The sequence below is a fragment of the Lithobates pipiens genome, unplaced genomic scaffold, assembly GCF_037356315.1.
Source record: "Lithobates pipiens isolate NorthernLeopardFrog02 unplaced genomic scaffold, aLitPip1_a1.2 Scaffold_22, whole genome shotgun sequence".
NCBI lineage: Eukaryota > Metazoa > Chordata > Amphibia > Anura > Ranidae > Lithobates > Lithobates pipiens.
In genome coordinates this window covers 113,850,848-113,871,121 of record NW_027507784.1, presented here as the reverse complement: position 1 = coordinate 113,871,121, position 20,274 = coordinate 113,850,848, and the positions used below count along the sequence as shown (strand labels likewise).

The 20,274-nt window shown below is 43.8% G+C and overlaps 1 protein-coding gene across 1 annotated transcript in view; it reads left to right on the top strand.

The window, feature by feature from the left end:
• The first annotated feature begins 2,069 nt into the window (after positions 1-2,069).
• Positions 2,070-20,274, top strand: part of CWC22 (CWC22 spliceosome associated protein) — a 172,071-nt gene continuing 153,866 nt past the window's right edge. The window contains exons 1-4 of the mRNA XM_077448115.1: positions 2,070-2,301; positions 6,454-6,521; positions 9,210-9,338; positions 9,551-10,027. Coding sequence (XP_077304241.1) covers positions 2,275-2,301; positions 6,454-6,521; positions 9,210-9,338; positions 9,551-10,027 — 701 coding nt within the window. The 5' untranslated portion in view covers positions 2,070-2,274. The remainder of the gene's footprint in view (positions 2,302-6,453; positions 6,522-9,209; positions 9,339-9,550; positions 10,028-20,274) is intronic.

Genomic DNA, 20,274 nt, shown 5'->3' with positions numbered 1-20,274 from the left:
ACCCTCCTATCTTTTACAGCCAAGGAAGCTGCTTCTATATGATCTGCAACTGCCATGGTGCTGCACATGTGATCAGTTGCAAAACCAGCTATGTGATGGTTTGACAGTTTGGTTGAGGACACAATCAAATGTGACAGTTAGTAATCCCAGCATGCCAGAAATATAACTGTTTTTTGAAACCATTAAATCGATGGGTTTACTTCCGCTTTATGATTTACTGCTGCTCTGTGGCTCTGGGCTTCAGCAAAATGGCAGGCTCCATCAAGAAGAAACAGGAGAAATGCTGGAGGCAATTTACAGCACACACTAATTTCGGTAGCAGAATTATTAATGTGGAATGAATGTTCCTTGCTAAAGAATATTATTTTTTGATCAAGTTGTTATGGGTAAAGTTCTATTTTAATTTTCTGGCTAAAGTTCCACTTTAAAGCGGAGGTCCACCCTAAAGTGGACCTTCCGCTCATTGGAATCCTCCCCCCCCCTCCGGCGCCACAATTGGCACCTTTCAGGGGGGAGGGGGGTGCAGGTACCTGTACAGTACAGGTATCTGCACCCACTTCCGGCATGGCTATCTGCGGAAAGGGGCGTAGATCTACGCCCCTTTCCGAAAGTCCCCCGCTGCCTGCTGGGAAACACACAGATCCCAGAGGCAGCGGGACCATCCTTATTGCGCATGCGCAGTAGGGAACCGGGAAATGAAGCCGAAAGGCTCCACTTCCTGATTCCCATACCCAAGATGGCGGCGGCAGCACCCGAGAGACGATCGCGAGATCGGCTTCGGGTGCCAACATCGCGGGCGCGCTGGGCGGGTAAGTGTCCTTATTTTAAAAGTCAGCAGCTGCAGTATTTGTAGCTGCTGGCTTTTAAGAAAAAAAAACGGCTGAACTCCCGGCGGACTCCCGCTTTAAGGAAAGAAAAGTAACGTTCTGGCCTCTGTAGTGAAGAACGCACACACACATGAAATGCATTTAAAAAGTGTGTCAGTGCTCGTCCACATCTATGAGTATACACACCTCCCAACATTTTGAGATGGGAACGAGGGACACCTATCAGCAAATGCATGTAGGCATAGGACACGCCCCTTGCCACGCCCCCTTAAAGCGGAGTTCCAGGCTTTTTATGTTTATTAAAAGTCAGCAGCTACAAGTGTAGCTGCTGACTTTTAGTAAACAGACACTTACCTGTTCCGCGGTCCAGCGATGCGGCCGAACGAAGCGTCGCTCTTCTCCCCCTCCTCTCCACCGGCGCCTCCATTGCCACTCTGGCCACTCGGCCGTGACAGCCTTCACGCTCGTACAGGCATGGCGCATGCGCGAGTCGTGCTGCTCTCCCAGAATGGACAGGTGATCTCTTAGGACCTGTCACGTGTCCCAGGAGATCGCCTAGAGGGAGGGGCTGCCTAAGGCGGAAGGAGGAGTCGCCTTGGTGGTCCCTGGGCGGAAGGAGGAAGTGAGACAGGAAGTCCCACTCCTAACGAAGCCCCCACTCCACCCAAAAAAATGACATGCCACATGTGGCATGTAAGGGGGTGAGGAGTGCTTAAAGGTTCCAGTTTTGGGTGAAACTCCGCTTTAAAGGAGAATTAACCAGAAAAAAGGTTAATTAAATCCACAATGGCTTTTTTTTTTACCACTACTATTCCTTTATATAGGCTTTTAAAATTTACAAATGCAGCAATTTAGAAAGGTTTAGAGCTGGGGAACATTATTTGAAAGATAAAAATCGCATTTTATGTACAACTATATAGATCAGACCAAAATGAGGGACAAATGGGCAGGAAAGAGGGACAGAAGGACATTGTTCCAAATCAGGGATAGTCCCTTGAAATCAGGGACAGTTGGGAGCTATGCACATATAGTGTGTAGAATAGAATGCAAGTGATGTGTTTCCCAGAACCAATATTTTCCTTTAAATAAACATTACTGTTGTCATTGTATGTTTGAAAAGAAATGGAGGCGCTAGCTCTTTATTTCTGTCTCCTTCACAGCAATACAAAGTCTATCACAGAAGAACGCGCTTTCACGACGCTTCGCCTACGGAGGAAGTTTGTCCTGTACGGCTTTCCGTACACGTGACATCAGGGTCACTGGATTTGGAAACCGGAAGTGAATGATCCGAGGTGTGCGGGGCTCGGGTTGCTGATTGTTGTGAAGTTTGGGGGATCAGGAGAGGACCGGAAGAAGAAGAAGAAGAAAGGAGGTACACGGACTCCCGGGAGGAGTGTTAACGGCACGAAGATCATCCAGCGAGGGCCCGGGCGGGAGGAGCAGAGACATGAAGAGCAGTGTGGCCCAAGTCAGAGTGAGTAGTTGTCCTGTACAATAGTCCTACCAGCACAGCTCATCGGGTGCTTCATGGAATGATACCTTCCTATGGCCATAGGGTGACTGTTACACATTACAGTTGGAGTATCAACTGAACCTGTAAGAAGAGTGTAGTGTAGTGTACACATTCATGACTACCACAGCTGTGAGGAAGACAAATACACCACTGACGTGTCTGGAAATGCTGACACTGCTGGGGGTATCTGTGTTCGAACCCCTGTACTCAATGGTTCCTCCCACTCACCTAGGATTGCCACCTCAACCCTGACCACATATGAATTACACAGGCTCTGAGTAAGGATGAGCTCCGCCGTGTTCACACAGCCCACATGCAGAGGCTGCCAGGAAGTCGGCACTGCGCTAATCACGGGCTGTGAGACATTTCCCGATTGCTGCAGCCGTGCATCAGGACTATAAGTGTCATTATATTAAAAGTCAGCAGCTACAGTACTTTTAACTGTTGGCTGTTATTTTAGCTAACACTGCTTTAAAGAGTGGCGAGGTGGTATTCTCTGATGGTATCACTTTGGCTTCATTCCCACGAGGCTGCCTCAGGGTCCGCCTCTGTCCGCCAGCTCAGCGGGAGATTTCTCCATTGATCTCTGCTGAGCCGGCGGATGACAGGTCGATCTCTCCTCACTGAGCGGGGAGGGGCTTGTCGAATGCCGCTGGTTTCTAAGAAGAGATCGGATGAAAACGGACATGCTGTCCGCTCTCACCCGATCCGCCAGCGATGGATCCGGACATAGGACCACACGTCTGCTTTTGGCAGATCGAACTGGGTCGGATGGCAGATCCATAGACCAGCATGGAGCACCCGTTCAGGTCCGCCGTCAAACCTGACAGGTGAACCTGAACGGTCCGGCAGTGTGGAAGGGGCCTTAGACAGGAATGACATGGCCCTGCAGCCACCTAGGATGTCACATGACACATCCCTGGAGGTTGCAGGTGTAGGGACACAAACCTGGCAGTGTGTCCTCTAGAGGCCAGCTGCAGGAACCAAGAAGAGACAGCTGTGCCCCGATGATCTGCAAGAGAAGATGGTACCAGACTTGGCATGTAATAGCAGATTGCAGCAGGACAGTAAAATCCCAAGGTTTGTATTGGAATTAGGGATAATCCTGCAAAAAAAAAATTTAAGTGGGCTTAGAAAAAAAAGCCCAAGGGTGGGGGAAGCTGAACTTCAGCTAACGCTTTTTTAAGCAGATAAATCAACAGGTTTTTCTTTTTTTTTTTTTTTTTTTTTTTTCCCTGCTTTTGGAATAAAGGTTTTACATAAATAAATACAATCTGCCATTGTAAGAAAACTTGTCAGTGGTAAAGGTAATGTATGGAGTTCTACAAAAATAAATAAAAAATACATACTCGCCACCATGTTGTAGCATTGGTGTGATTGCTGCAGCTGTCCCCCGCCAGCTCTAAGCATGAGAACTGAGCGATCAGATGACTGCTGATCGCTCAGTTCTCAGTCAACTCTGAGCAGAGAGTGGTGACTATCAGTCACCGGCCTTTGCTGCTCTTTTAATTCTCACTGGAGCACCATGCAGATGAGGGGGCGGGAGAAGCTGGCTCATTATTGTTGGCATCCTTCCATAGTCTGGAGTGGCTCTGTAATGTCAGCTGACAGCGGGCTTGTCGATTGCGGGTCACAGAAGAGCACAAGTAAATGTCAGGCATCTTTGTTACTTGATTTCCTGGAGCATTGCACTTCAGTGAATTCGTCTTAGAGCAGAGCTAAACATATCGGGCTCCGTTCACATTTGGCGTTATTGAATCTCGGGCAGAAGCCTGCAATCTCAAATCGCACTACCATCGCAAAACGCATGTTTCGGTGCCATTAATTTTCAATGATACCTAAGCACTGTGTGGTTTTGCTGTGATTATCGCTCTGCAGAAACCTTGTTGCCCAAAATGAAGCAGGAGCTTCTTTTGGGCAGTCGGCTTAGTTCATTGCTGTTTGTCATGATTGCCACATGATCATGGCAAAACCGCACCACATTAATGCTATTGAAAATGAATGGCACGCGAACATGCATTTTGCGATTGCAGTGTGATTGGAGATCACACACAGAATCACAACGCTTCTGCGTGAGATCCCAAAATGCCAAATGTTAATCACTTCAGCCCTGGACCATTTGGCTGCCCAAAGACCAGAGCGTTTTTTTTGCGCGATTCGTCACTGCGTCGCTTTAACTGACAATTGCGCGATCATGCAATGTGGCTCCCAAACTAAATTGACGTCCTTTTTTCCCCACAAATAGAGGTTACTTTTGGTGGTATTTGATCACCTCTGCGGTTTTTATTTTTTGCGCTATAAACAAAAAAAACACCATATTTGTTACTATAATAAATTACCCCCAAAAATATATAAAAAAAAAACCGATTTTTGGTAAAAGAAAAACGCAATAAGCGTTTACTGATTGGTTTGCGCGAAAGTTATAGCGTCTACAAAATAGGGGATAGTTTTATGGCATTTTTTTTTTTACTAGTAATGGCGGTGATCTGCGATTTCTATCATGACTGCGACGTGGCGGACAGATCGGAAACTTTTGCCGCCATTTTGGGACCATTCACATTTATACAGCGATCAGTGTGATTAAAAATGCACTGATTACTGTGTAAATGTGACTGGCAGTGAAGGGGTTAACATCGAAGGGGCGCTGCAGGGGTTAAGTGTGTACTAGAGAGTGAATCGAACTGTGGGGAGGGCTGGGCTATATGTGACACAACAAATGTCAGCCTTTTTCTGACACTTGTTGCTTACGAGTTAAAATCAGTATTTTGTGCTAGAAAATTAATTAGAACCCCCAAACATATATATATTTTTAGCAGAGACCCTATAGAATAAAATAGCAGTCGTTGCAATATTTTATGTCGCACTGTATTTGCGCAGCGGTCTTTCAAAAGCAATTTTTGGGGAAAAAATATACTTCAATGAATAAAAAAAAACAGTAAAGTTAACCTAATTTTTTTGTATAATGTGAACGATAAAGTTATGCTGAGAATCGTGATCTTTATTCTAAGCAAAAAAATTGTGATTCTCATTTTATCCAGGCTTATACAGCACTGGTGGAAGGGTAATTTCTGCTTTTTGTGTAAGCATTAACCACCTAATCTTAGGTGGTCATCATATGACGTCCTTGGGTTGAATTGGAGATCTTTTTTCTTTAGCAGGGGATTCCCTGCAATGTAAAAGCAATCATATCGGTTGTTCGCCCCCCCCTCCCCCTCCTGCCACTCTCCGGCGATTCTCCTGGCTCCCCTGTGCGATCGGGGAGCTGGAGAATGAATCTGCCCCCAGCGGCGGTTTACCATACAGCTGACTGTGGACCAGCTGGTACCCGGCCATCTCTATGACCCTCGGAGGCTGGAAGCAACATCATGCCATCACATCTGATGCCAGCAGATGTAAACATTGGCGTTTATTTTATTTATTTATTTTTTGCTGGGAAGCCTGGTATTGTGTGTGTGTGTGTGTGCATGGGTTGTTGTTGTTTTTTTTTTTTTTTTTTTTTTTTTTTTTAATATTATAGACCCTAGATCTCTCTGTAAAGAGGACCTGTCATGCCCTATTCCTATTACAAGAAATATTTACATTAAAAAAAGTGAAAGTGTAAAAAAAATAAAATGAACAATAAGAAAAAAAGTTAACGCACCCCCCCCCCATCCTTCAAACACATGTGAGGTATCGTAGAGAACTTTAGCGCGAGAACAATAATTCTAGCGCAAGATCCCCTGTAACTCTAAACTGGTAACCTGTAAAAAGATCACAATGTCACAATGGTGAATAGACCCTAACAAAATCTCTAGATCTTGTCTCAATCTCAGACAGCCTAAGGAAAGTCATAGTAAATTGCACATTATGTGTATAATACATTTTTTTTCTGTATCTTTGTATTTGCTTTGAAATCTATCTTGCATTTTTTTTTTAAATATTCTTTCTCTCTCTCTCTCTCTGTGTGTGTGTGTGTGTGTGTGTGTGTGTGTATATATATATATATATATATATATATATATATATATATATATATATATATATATATATATATATATATAAAAGATGGATCTTTTTTTTCCAAAAATGTGTACATTCTAAATGACCTTGACATTTTTTTTCTGAAAATTTCAGCGTTCCTCCAGTTATGACAAGTATGACTCCTACAGCTCTCGTCGAAGAAGTTCCTCTCCTGAGGACAGGTATGCAGTATTAATTATTTTGTATAGTCTGTGTTTATCACCCTGCATGATGAGGTATATCTTTGTAGACAAAAGCCACAATACTGAAATATGTTCAAAGTTTTCTTCAAAAGATTTTAGAAAAAAATATATACTCGCCTAGGTAGATATAGCATCGAATCCCCATCGCTTCTAAGAATGAGGACTGAGTGATCAAAGATCGCTGATTGCTCAGTTCTCAGTCTTCGCTGAGAGTCGTCAGTCACCAGCTTTTTGCTCTGACACTCCAATGCTGGACTGTGTAGTGGGCAGGATTGGCAGGTTTAGGCTCTCAGCAGTTTGCTTAGAGTCTGATCCAGCTGCCAGTCCAGGCATCTGGGTGGCTACAGACTGTAAATTGATTTCAACCGACATCAGGGTTTTATCCCATTAGGTGAAAACTGATCACAGGAGGTAGACTGAACTGCGCTACTATAATGTGGAGAACAGGGGCGCTCATCTTAGTGCAGTATATTAAAATGATTAATGATGAATTTATTAAGATAAAAAATTTAAAATAAGAATTAACTTGCAGGGTAAGGGTTTAAAATGGCTAGTCACAAGGGGAGGCTGGCTGTGTAGTCCTGATCCAGATAGCCGGTGGTGTGGGGTGCTGCTGCTGTCTCGCTAGCTGCAGGGGTTTCCAAGGCCCTGAGTCAAGCTGGCAGTCATCTCCTCGTCGGCTGTGACGTCACTGGATGTCGGACACAAGGCCAGCAGGCACGCGTTCGGAGCATGTGTGCTGCTCCTTCAGACCGATGATCTGCACTCCTGTGACCTACAGGAGAAGTATAGCCAAAATTAGCTTTGACCTTACTTCTCCTTTCAAAAGAATAGGTTAGGTTCACATTTGTGAGATGCAAAGCCACACTCGTTCCTGCAATGCACAAAAAACATAAATTATTTTTGCAGATGAGCGGCAGTGTCAATAATTAACAGCTCCACCTTGCTAAAGGGCATTAGAAATTGTTTGACAAAACGAATGGTAATAAAGTACTATGCATTTTGGTGTTGGGCGATTTAAAGAAAAAAATGGTGCTGCACTTCTTTGGTGCGATTTAGATGCTGTAAGCAGTTCATTCAAATGAATTCCGCAATGCATGGTAATGCGTGAAAAAACTTGCAGAAACACATGACTGCATTTGTGTAGTTAGATTGCTTACTGCCACTGTCTAAAATGTGAAAGCTCATTGATGCTCTTGCCATGGTGCCATTTTTCAGGAATCCATGTGGCATGTAATTAATGTTGTGTCGGCAAGAGTACCTACCTGTTTTACCTTTGTCAATGGAGAGTGCAGTATATGTCAACTTGTTGCTTTGCCTTCATGGTCATACGTTTTTGCTATAGATCTCAAATTGCAGCTGGTATTACTTCGTTATCCCGTTATCCTAATGCACTGATCTTCTCCCTTGGATGGCTGGAGGTTGTGGCATTACTCTGAAGATATCATATTGGGGATGTCATCCTGGCTTCTCCTCAGTGTACAAAGCCACTTAATTTTTAGTCTTCATCACTCACTCTTCTAGCTGCTCCTTTCTCTGCATTATCGGGGGCTAGCTGATCTCCCTTTTTACTGACAGACCGCTGCTGTAGTCCTTCAGAAGTGGGTCTTATGCTAGCTATACACCCTGTGGCTGAACTAGAGAAATTATGTTAAATAGTGTGGGTGGAGGAATCGGCACCATTGGCTGTTGTTTCCAGATAGTGTCAGCACCGGTGGTTGCCTGAACAGTGACTGCATCTGATCTGATTGGCCCAACATTTTCCACCTAGCTACTTTGACTTTCTAAAAAAAAAAGTTTGGGGTTTCCACAAAAATGTATACTTATCTAGGTGGAGGCAGTGCCAGTCCTCTGCCGCCTCTGCACTGAGAACTGAGTAATCAAACACTGCTGATTTCTCCACTCTGATCAGAGAGAAATGACTGTCTATCACCGACTCTTGGCTCTGCCCCTCCAGTGCTCACTGGAGCACCAAACTAGGGAGGGAGTGGCTTGCTTGTTCTCCCGATGTGGTGCCTGTCCAGCCATCTGGGTGAATCCCGACTAGACTGGCTGAGTGATATCGGCCAATAGTGGGCTTTAGCCCGCCGTCTGCTGGAAACTGGTCACAGGAGTGTGGAATGTGCTGCACTTTTGTGGTCTATAGAAGTACAGCCAAAAAAAGCTTTGGCCATGCTTCTCCTTTTAATTGAAGTTTTGTCAAACTAGGTAGTGCCAATAGGGTAACCCGCAGTTTGCATTTCTGACAATTCAGCAGGAATCTGAGGAAATTTTGAGTTGTGTATGGCTTAATCTGCATTGTGGGGAAGGATTGTAGATAATGTTGTTCTGACTTCAGCATAGTGGCCTGAATACTCTTAACAGGTCACTGATTGTGTTTTCTGTCTGGAACTTCTCTTTAAACACACATTCCAATAAATCATTTAGACAAGATTTCCAATGAGGTTGAAGAGTTCTCCTTTATGTCAAAGAGAAGGATATGATGTTTACTTGTTCATGCTAAATATGAATTCTGGGGATGGAGTGCAGTGTGACATTTGAAAATTAATGTTTCTAGCATTCAGAAAGACGTCTTTATGATAAAACCGTCAGATCTCAGGTAGAAGATGATTTACGGGGCATACAGTACAGTGCTTTCATTATTTACCTTACTAAAATTTCTTGCAGGTATCAAGACAGAGATCGATCACTTTCTCCATATGATGGTAAAGGTTACTCTAATCGTGACCGGTATGATGATGATGATGATGATAATCGGCCAAGAAATGGGAGAAATGACCGGTCCGAGAATACAAGGCAAGTGTTTGTTCTTTTGTATAGCAGGCAGTCCTTTATAACGATTCTTAGTTTCTCTGCTATTAGATTGTATTAGGTATTTCTGGGTACGTAGGATAATATTTTGGTAATGACAAGTCTTTGGAGTAAATCTGTGGATAATTATTTAAATGTTCAAAAAAGTTGGGTTCCTTTTAAAGTGTTTATATATTGTTTTTCTGTTTGTTTTGTAGTAGGTGGAAGGTAAGGGACAGGGAATATGACAGATCGAGGAAAGAAGATCAAGAGAGAGACCCTGAGCGGGACAGATCAAGAAAAGATATAAGTAAGGACTATGAACGAGACAGATCAAGACGAGATCCAGATAAGGACTTTGAGCGAGACAGATGGAGAAGAGACCCAGACAGAGACTCTGATAGAGACAGATCAAGAAGAGATCCAGATGGAGACCGTACAAGAAGAGAGCCAGACAGGGAGTGGGGAAGAGACCTCTCAAGAAGAGGCCCAGAAGCAGACTTTGACCGAAGACGGAACAATAAATCTCCACCAACTGGAAATAGTGAGCAGAGATCAGAAGATCCAGGTTTAGCAGAACCTCCAGTAAAGAAAAAGAAAGAGGAACTGGATCCCATCCTTACTCGGACAGGAGGAGCTTATATTCCCCCTGCCAAGCTGCGTATGATGCAAGAGCAAATAACTGATAAGAGCAGGTAAGTGCCTCTTTTTCAGTGAATGTGTTGTCTGCATAAGGAGGTTTGTAGGACTCTTGCCAAACTAGTCCCTTGACACCACACTATGCGTATACTTTCATCATCTGAATGTTCAATTTATTATAGATGTTTGGATGGAAGAAGATTAAAACGCATCTAAACCTATAAAAAGCTTTTATTTTTCATGGAGTAGTTCTGCCAGTAACTTTGTGTCATAGGGAGACAGTTATTACTCACTGTACTGTATGGAGCAACAGTCTTGTCGCCCTAAAACAGAGACACACCTCCGCTTCTCCATAACGTAGAGGAGAGGTGTTTTGTAATCCTCAGAGATGGCTCAAAACAGTGCAATCTGATAACTGTCAGCAGAGGCAATTTGTGTTTTGCATAATATTCCACTAATATGCAATCCAAACCTTTATTTTGGAAAGAAACACAATCTAATGTTATTCCTGTCCGTGTCCCAGTTGGGCAGATTTTTGCAGCAAGCACCCTGACTGCATTGACTAAAATATATATATTCGCAACCTTGTATTTTTTTCATAATCTCAAAGACTTTCCATCAGGTTTGAGCGGTCTTGAATTGGCACACTTTCTGAGCCAAATATACCATGCATATGACACAAGAACACCTTGCAGTCTACTGGACGGACTGGCCATGTTAGTTTCAGTGTAAATTAAAGCTCAACCCAGGTATAGCAGATAATGAAGTATCACCTCAACTTAAAACTAATTTTTGAATCCTACAGGGGGCTACATGCATGATAGTATGTCCCATTTCTAATCTGTGCTGTGAATGAGCAGGACTGGGACTTGTATTTCTTCACAGCAATGCTTGTTCACTTAAGTGCTTTCACATGCCGGAGAAAGCAGCAACGTTTTCTGGCAACAGGATGAGAACTTCTTGTCCCACATCTATGAATTAATACAAAGCTTCCTCTGATTAGCTGAGACAGCGTTTGAGATGTCAATCGCCTGCCTCTATGCCTCAGCCAATCAGGGGAGGCTTTTTTTATTTTATTTTTATTCATAGAATGCAAAGTTTGCTCTGAATGTCCGAGCAGTGGTCGACTTGATTTTGTTCCGGGAGCGGGGTGGGAAGTTCTGGTCTCGCTACCAGAACACAAATCTGTATACTGTACTTACCTGAGGATACATACAATTTATAGAGCATACACAGCCTCTGCAACTGTTAGTGAAGTAAATAGTTAGTTTGGACCAAACAAACTATTTAAAGTTAAATGTAATATGGAGAACAGATTTAAAGACTAATCAGTTTGTTGCTGCTGCTTTATTGTCCATTCAAAAGCAGTGGGTAGGGAGATGGCACCACTATATTAAAGTGGCACTGTACACGTCTTGCATCCAGCGATGTGGCATCCTGCAGCTCCCCGCCAGCTGCTGAAATCTGGCAGCTGGAAGTTAATGCTGGCCCACGCTACCCTCTTCCGACCAGGCTCCGCCATCTTTAAAGGTCCTGCACATGCACAGCTGTGCTGAAGGGCTCTGTCGGGCTGTCTCTGAAGGCCTCCAGGATGCTCTATAAGCAACACAAGTTTACACACCTATGTTTACGGGAACATTGAAAATCATGATCTGCATTTTACATCTGTAAAAAAGATTGTATGCCTAAGTGCTGCATTTTGGGGTTCTGGGAAAATGCCAACATGTTTCAGAGAATTCTAGTTATAAAACAGTGCTTATTCAGAAACCTGTAACAAATATCCACTCACAAGTCCGATAAAATCATGACGTTTCAAACGTTCAATGTGATCTTTAAATGCTTAAACCATAAAAAAAGAAAAAATAGGTCCGACAAAATTGTGGCTGTTTTATGTGTCTATTGTGCTGCTTTATTTTGTTTTTTGCACTGGGTGAATACACAGAAAAAGATCCACCACTTGAAAAACTCACATAGTTGATTGTCCTTTAAGGCAAAGTTCACACCTATGCGAATTTAGATGCGGGTTTCCCCACATCCAATTTGCATAGCAGGAGAATGTGACCGGCTCCCTATGGAGCCGGTTCACATATCTCCATTGCGGCTGCGGAGCGCACTGCACAGAAACGTCTGGCTCTGTTTCAGGGCTGAATTCAGGCATAGATTCGGACCTGATTCGTCCCTGAAACGGGGAACAGGGACGCACAGCGCTCCTGTGCGATTCACGGCTGATTCCAGTGTGACCCCGGCCTTATTGCACAAAGTCTCAAAAACACAGAATCTTTATATATAAGATCCAGATGCAATCTGACAATTCTTCTTTTTTCAGCCTTTGTTTCCAGGATCACATAATATAATATAGTTGCTCGTATTGAACAAATAGACAGGAAACAAAATCATAGCCTAATTCTTGCTATTTAAATGAACAGTAAATGCAAACTGGCCCACTCACTGAAGGCACTGTATCACAGATGCACACTCTTTCACACTCCTTCCTAGCCAGTAAGACCTCCTGCCAGTTTCACCTCTGCTTGCCTTGAACAAGTGACGGTAGCCAGAAACAGGCACTCACTGGCAAAGCAGGCACCTCCCTACTTGTTGCATATGCTGACCAGAGGGAGGGTTGGACATCTCAGCTTCGCATTATAGGGAACCTAGGAATATGGGACAAAGTACCACATGTCTCATTGTAAACTGAATATTGTTTATAAAAAAAAAAAAAAAAGTGATTATGCTTCTTTAACCACTTGCCGACCGCCGCACGCCGATGTACGTCGGCAGAATGGCACGGGCAGGCATAAGCACGTACATGTACGTGATTTGCCTCCCGCGGGTCGGGGGCCCGATCGGGCCCCCGCCCGGTGCCTGCGGCGGTCGGTTTTCGTTCGGGAGCGATCCCGGACGAGGGGACGGCCATTCATTCATGGCCACCCCCTCGCGATCGCTCCCGACGAATGGAAATCCCCGGTGACATCACTTCCTCTCCTGTAATGTAAACACAGGAGAGGAAGTGATGTATTCTCTCCTCCGTGTCGGTATTTTTCGTTCCGACACGGAGGAGAGCGGATCAGTGAGTTGCACCAACACATCCCACACACAGTAGAACATGCCAGGCACACTCACACCCCCCCTTTACCCCCCGATCACCCCCCCAATTACCCCTGCCCCCCAGTCACAGTGACACCAATGTCATTTTTTTTTTTTTTTTTTTTTTTTTTGCATTGGTGTCATTTGTGACTGTAATAACTGTTAGGGCAGTTAGGGTTAGCCCCCTTTAGTTCTAATGTACCCCCCTAACCCCCCCAATAAAGGTTTAACCCCGTGATCACCCCCCGTCGCCAGTGTCACTAAGGCTGGGTTCACATTGCAGCGGTTTATGAGAACGAATGTGATTCGCACCGCACTGCAGTGCAAATCACATCCGATCTCTGTGCGATTCGAGTTCAGCCATTCGCCGCACCCGCCGCACCCGCCACACCCGCCGCACCCGCCGCAAATTCGCACGGGACCCTTTTTTTGGCCCGCAGCAGAATCGGATCGCATGGGTGTTCACACCATGCGATCCGAGTTTGCAGATCGCACTGCGATATGCGAACTGATCTGGGGGTGTCAGTAACATTTCACTGACACTCCCAGCAGTTCGCATAGGGCAGTGTGAACTGCCGCCGGGAGGCATGCGATGCGGGAACCCGCCGCGGATTCGCGGCGTTTCCGCATCGCTCCAGTGTGAACCCAGCCTAATAAGCGATCATTTTTCTGATCGCCGTATTAGTGTCACAGGTGACGCTAGTTAGGCAGGTAGGTATTTAGGTTCGCCGCAGCTTTTTATAGCGCTAGGGACCCCCATATACTACCGCATAAAGCCCCCTGATTGCCCCCTAGTTAACCCTTTCACCAGTGATCACCATATAACTGTTACAGGTGACGCTGGTTGGTTAGTTATTTTTTTATAGTTTCAGGGCACCCGCCATTTATTACCTAATAAAGGTTTAACCCCCTGATCACCCGGCAGGTGTCATTTGTGACTAATAACTGTTAGGGCAGTTAGGGTTAGCCCCCTTTAGTTCTAAGGTACCCCCCTAACCCCCCCAATAAAGGTTTAACCCCGTGATCACCCCCCGTCGCCAGTGTCACTAAGGCTGGGTTCACATTGCAGCGGTTTATGAGAACGGATGTGATTCGCACCGCACTGCAGTGCAAATCACATCCGATCTCTGTGCGATTCGAGTTCAGCTATACAGATAGTATGGCTGAATTCGTGTCGCACCCGCCGCACCCGCCGCAAACTCGCACGGGACCCTTTTTTTGGTCCGCAGCAGAATCGGATCGCATGGGTGTTCACACCATGCGATCCAAGTTTGCAGATCGCACTGCGATATGCGAACTGATCTGGGGGTGTCATTAACATTTCACTGACACTCCCAGCAGTTCGCATAGGGCAGTGTGAACTGCCGCCGGGAGGCATGCGATGCGGGAACCCGCCGCGCATTCGTGGCGTTCCCGCATCGCTCCAGTGTGAACCCAGCCTAATAAGCGATCGTTTTTCTGATCGCTGTATTAGTGTCACAGGTGACGCTAGTTAGGCAGGTAGGTATTTAGGTTCGCCGCAGCTTTTTATAGCGCCAGGGACCCCCATATACTACCGCATAAAGCCCCCTGATTGCCCCCTAGTTAACCCTTTCACCAGTGATCACCATATAACTGTTACAGGTGACGCTGGTTGGTTAGTTATTTTTTTATAGTTTCAGGGCACCCGCCATTTATTACCTAGTCTCACTAGTGTACCCCTAAATTTAGGGGTGTCTACTTTCTAAAATGGGGTCATTTGGGGGGGGGGGGTTTGTGCCATCTTGGCATTTTATGGCCTTCAAAACTGTAACGCCCTTAGAAAGCCTGAAGGCGGTGCTTGGTTTTTGGGGCCCCGTACGCGGCTAGGCTCCCAAAAAGTCCCACATATGTGGTATCCCCGTACTCAGGAGAAGCAGCAGAATTTATTTTGGGGTGTCATTTCACATATGCCCATGGCATGCATGAGCAATATATCATTTAGTGACAACTTTGTGTAAAAAAAAAAAAAAAAATTTTTTTTTGTCACATTATTCAATCGCTTGAGGCAAAAAAATAAAATATTCAATGGGCTCAACATGCCTCTTATCAATTTCCTTAGGGGGTCTACTTTCCAAAATGGGGTCATTTGGGGGGGTTTTGTACTGCCCTGTCATTTTAGCACCTCAAGAAATGAGATAGGCAGTCGTAAACTAAAAGCTGCGTAAATTCCAGAAAACGTACCTTAGTTTGTAGATGTGACAACTTTTGCGCAAACCAATAAATATACAATTATTGACTTTTTTTTTACCAAAGACATGTGGCTGAATACATTTTGTCCTAAATGTATGACTAAAATTGAGTTTATTGGATTTTTCTAATAACAAAAAGTAGAAAATATCATTTTTTTTCAAAATTTGCGGTCTTTTTACGTTTATATCGCAAAAAATAAAAATCGCAGAGGCAATCAAATACCATCAAAAGAAAGCTCTATTTGTGGGAAGAAAAGGACGCAAATTTTGTTTGGGTACAACATTGCATGACCGCGCAATTACCAGTTAAAGCAGCGCAGTGCCAAAGTGTAAAAAGACCTCTGGTCATTTACCAGCAAAATGGTCCGGTCTGAAAGTGGTTAAGCCACTAAATCTCTTTACATCAGGCCTGATTGTAAAAAGCCAATGTAATAAGGATGTTTATATGGGGGGATCCTTTGTGCTACCACTCTACACTGAATTAATGAATGAATGATATAGCAGCTGCTCACATTTTAATGTATGTCCTGACATGTGAAATAAGCCAGGTATGTGTTTTAATGTGGTGCTTTGCTTATATGGTGTGTAAAAAAAAAAAAAAAAAAAAAAGTTTAAATAAATCTAATCATGATGAATTTTCCCTCCTATATGAACAAAAAAACTGTATAAACCTTATATTACATAAAAATGGTATGTAAGACTCCACCAATTATATATATATATATATATATATATATATATATATATATATATATATATATATATATCTCTATCTCCACCAATTCATATAAATATAAAGTGCATTGCAATCCAATTTCACATGTTTACAGATATAAAGTGCAATGCAAACCTACAAAGTGCTTCCAGTGCTTGTGCAAATAAATCTATCCATTCAATTAATGATGCTATATGCAACTATAAATTTAGATTGAAAAAAAAAACTGAGAAAATTCCCAGCTCAACTCATCAACTAGTCTGCTACCAATTTAATTAACCTGTCTAACAGTATGCGTTAAAAACAGGGGTTTCGTTGGCACACATTTGCAAATACACGTGTAAGCTGCAGAGCCACTCCACACCTCCCCCGATATTTCTGAAGTCCTAACTCTTGCAAATTTGTGTGAGTCTCCACAGTGGAAGCATAGGCATTCTAATGGATAGATGAAGGGCAGGTGAGCCGGAGGTAGCCTACCCCTTCTTAACCACTTGCTTACTGGACACTTAAACCCCCCTCCTGCCCAGACCAATTTTCAGCTTTCAGCGTTGATGCACTTTGAATGACAATTGCGCAGCCATACAACACTGTACCCAAATGACATTTTTATCATTTTTTTTCCCACAAATAGAGCTTTCTTTTGGTGGTATTTAATTACAGCTGGGAGTTTTATTTTTTGCTAAACAAACAAAAAAAGATGCAAAAAAAAAAAATCATGTTTAATAGTTTGTTATAAAATTTTGCAAACAGGTCATTTTTCTCCTTCATTGAAGTGCGCTGATGAGGCGGCACTGATAGGCTGCACTGATAGGCTACACTGGTGGGCACTGATGGGCTGCACTGGTGGGCACTGATAGGCATAGTTAAGGCGGCACTAATAGGCACAGATAAGGCGGCACTGATGGGCACAGATAAGATGGCACGGATGGGTGGCACTTAGGGGCACTGATAGGTACCACTGATAGATGGGACTGATAACAAAATTCTTTCATTCAGCGAACGTACAAAGATTTTTCATCTGAATATTCTCACCTGAAAATTGATCTGTGAGGCCAGCATAAGGCTCGGTACACACCTATGCAGTTTTTGCTTTTGATCTGTTTCTGCAGTGCTTTTTGCTGTGCGATTTTTGATTTTTGCCCAAGTGATTTTACAGCAATTTGCGTTTTTTGGATTTTTTTTTTTTTTTTGGGCAGATTAAAAAACACAAATTGCTGCAAAAACGCATTACATTCTTTACTGCAGCTTCTCCATTGAAGTATATTGAACCAAAAAAAGCACCATTTTGCGTTCCCTGACCCTTTCCAAATATGTAGCGGCTGAAAAAAAGCACAGATGTGAACATGTATCATAGCAAACCATGTAAATTAACTGTAGTGCGTTTCTGCAAAAAGCACCAATAAACATATAGATGTGAACCAGGCCTAAGACGTTTAGTAACATAATGGGGTTAAAAAGACTAAAATTAGCCCTTTATAGTACAAGAAAGCAGATAATCACTACTGGAAAGGCTTAATTTTTTACTGTAGAACAGTGACAGTAATATTAACAGTAGTGATTATATTTTTGTACTATAAAGGGCTCATTTAATTTTTTATTTTTTTTAACCCCATTATGTTACTGGCCGATTAATCGATTATGAAAATAGTAATCGATTAATTCCATAATCGATTAGTTGTCGATTTAATCGATTAGTAGTTTCAGCCCTACATTACACCCATATTTAGGGTGTAACATGCTCCTGGCCCCTGCACCCACTGATTCCCCCACTGATCGTAAATGCAATGCTTTGCAATCTCCTGGAGGAAAAAATAATAAAACCACATTGTTTTTCTATAAAAAAATGTGTATGTATTATTTTTTTCCCCAAAGGTGAGCTTATCCTTTCAGTTAGTGTGCTGGCGTTTTTTATGTACATATCACTAATTTTGTGAGTGTTTGTATTCAGTGATTGGACCGCACAGCACCCCCCTGTAGGTCAGGGGTAGAGGTCGACAGATATATCGGCCGATATTTGCCGTTTTTTAATTAATCGGCATCAGCCGATTGTGCTGATAAAAAGCCAATTTAGAACTACAGGGACTTTGAAATGACTTCTGTAATAGAAGTCAGTGTAAGTTGCCTGAGTCGTCATAGAAACGTCTTCCTCCTCTCTGGGCAGCCTGCCAAGAAAAGAACAGAAAGATACAATGTTTACACTTGAATGAATGAAGTCATCTCAGTGTGTAGAAGTTCTCGGTTTAACCATTTAAAGACTAAATCTTTTCTGACACTTGTTGCTTAGGGCCGGTTCACACAGCGGGCGATGCGAGGCGACACGACTCGCCTCGCCTCGCTCCCGCAAGTCGCCCCCGTTCTGTACAATGGAACCGTTCTGAGAGGAGCGACTCGAGTCGCTCCGACTCAGAAAAAAGGTTCCTGTACTACTTTTGGGCGACCTCGGGGCGACTTGCATTGACTTCTATACAGAAGTCATCTGCAAGTCGCCGCAGGTCGCGGCGAGGCAAGTCGGAGACGCCTCGCCTCGCCTGCTGTGTGAACCGGCCCTTACAAGTAAAAATCCTGTATTTTCTGCCAGAAAATCACTTAGACCCCCCAAAAATTATATATATTTTTTTAGCAGAGATCCTAGGGAATAAAATGGCGGTTGTTGCAATATTTTATGTCACACGGCATTTGCACAGAGGTCTTTCAAATGCATTTTTTTGGGAAAAAAATACACTATTTAAAAAATAAAAATAAAATAAAAACAGTAAAGTTAGCCCATTTTTTTTTTTTTCGTCCAAAAGTTTTGACTACCTGTTTTTATTTAATACATAGGTTTTTTTTGTTTTTTTTAGGGCCGGTTCACACAGCGAGGCGAGGCGTCTCCGACTTGCCTCGCCGCGACCTGCGGGGACCTCAGCGGCGACTTGCAGAGGACTTCTGTATAGAAGTCAATGCAAGTCGCCCCCGAAGTCGCCCAGAAGTAGTACAGGAACCTTTTTTCTGAGTCGGAGCGACTCGAGTCGCTCCTCTCAGAACGGTTCCATTGTACAGAACGGGGGCGACTTGCGGGAGCGAGGCGAGGCGAGTCGTGTCGCCTCGCATCGCCTCGCTGTGTGAACCGGCCCTTAATCTAAATCATACATACAAGTAAACTGATTGGAGGTTTGTTTTGTTTAATAAATGTTTAAATGTAAGAAATTTTCTGTATCACTTATGAAGGCTACTTTCACACTGGAGCGGGCAGGCGTTGATGGTAAAACGCAAGTTTTAGCGGCTCTTTACCATCATTTTAGCGGTGCTATTTGGCTGCTAGTGGGGCACATATAACCCAGCTAGCAGCCAAGGAAGAGGTTAAATGCGCCCATGAAGCACTGCTGCCAAATCGCATTGCATGCGCTTCGCAAGGTGGTGCCCATTCATATCAATGGGCAGGAGTGGTGGAGGAGCGGTATACACCACTCCAAACGTGCTGCTTGCAGGACTTTTTTTTAAGATCCTGCCAGCGCATTGCCTCAGTGTGAAAGCACTCTGTCTTTCACACAGACTGCAGGGGAGCCATTTTGCAGGCACTTTACAGGCGCTATTTTTAGCCCAAAAGCGCCTGAAAAACGCCCCAGTGGGAAAGGTGTGTTAGATCAAGGGGGATTAAAAAAAATTAAAAAAAATAAATAAAAAAGGAAAAAAATTAATAAATAAAATAAAATCGGCCTAACATATCGGGCCAAAAAAATCGGCATCATATATCGGCTATCGGCCGCCCTGATTTCTAAATATCGGCATCGGCCAGAGAAAAACCCATATCGGTCGACCTCTAGTCAGGGGTAATGAATTTAAATTTCAAGGAGGTCCGGTCGCCAAAATTTTCTTTGGGCTGAGGTCCGAATCTCAAGTCTGTGCTATGACTCAGAAAGATTGTAGTCACTGTATATCAATCAAAAACATGAGAATTTACAATTTCCTTAGCATTTCAACAATATTTAATTGTCAAGTTTCAGTTACAATATTAAACATGTGGACAGTTGGAACTAGGATAGCTTTACATTTGCTCTTTACATCGGGTGTCCCCATCACAGTGTCCCTTTACATCGGGTGCCCCCATCACAGTGTCCCTTTACATCGGGTGCCCCCATCACAGTGTCCCTTTACACCGGGTGTCCCCATCACAGTGTCCCTTTACACCGGGTGTCCCCATCACAGTGTCCCTTTACACCGGGTGTCCCCATCACAGTGCCCCTTTACACCGGGTGTCCCCATCAGGGTGTCCCTTTACATCAGACCTTCCTGTCAGAGTGTCCCCATACATCAG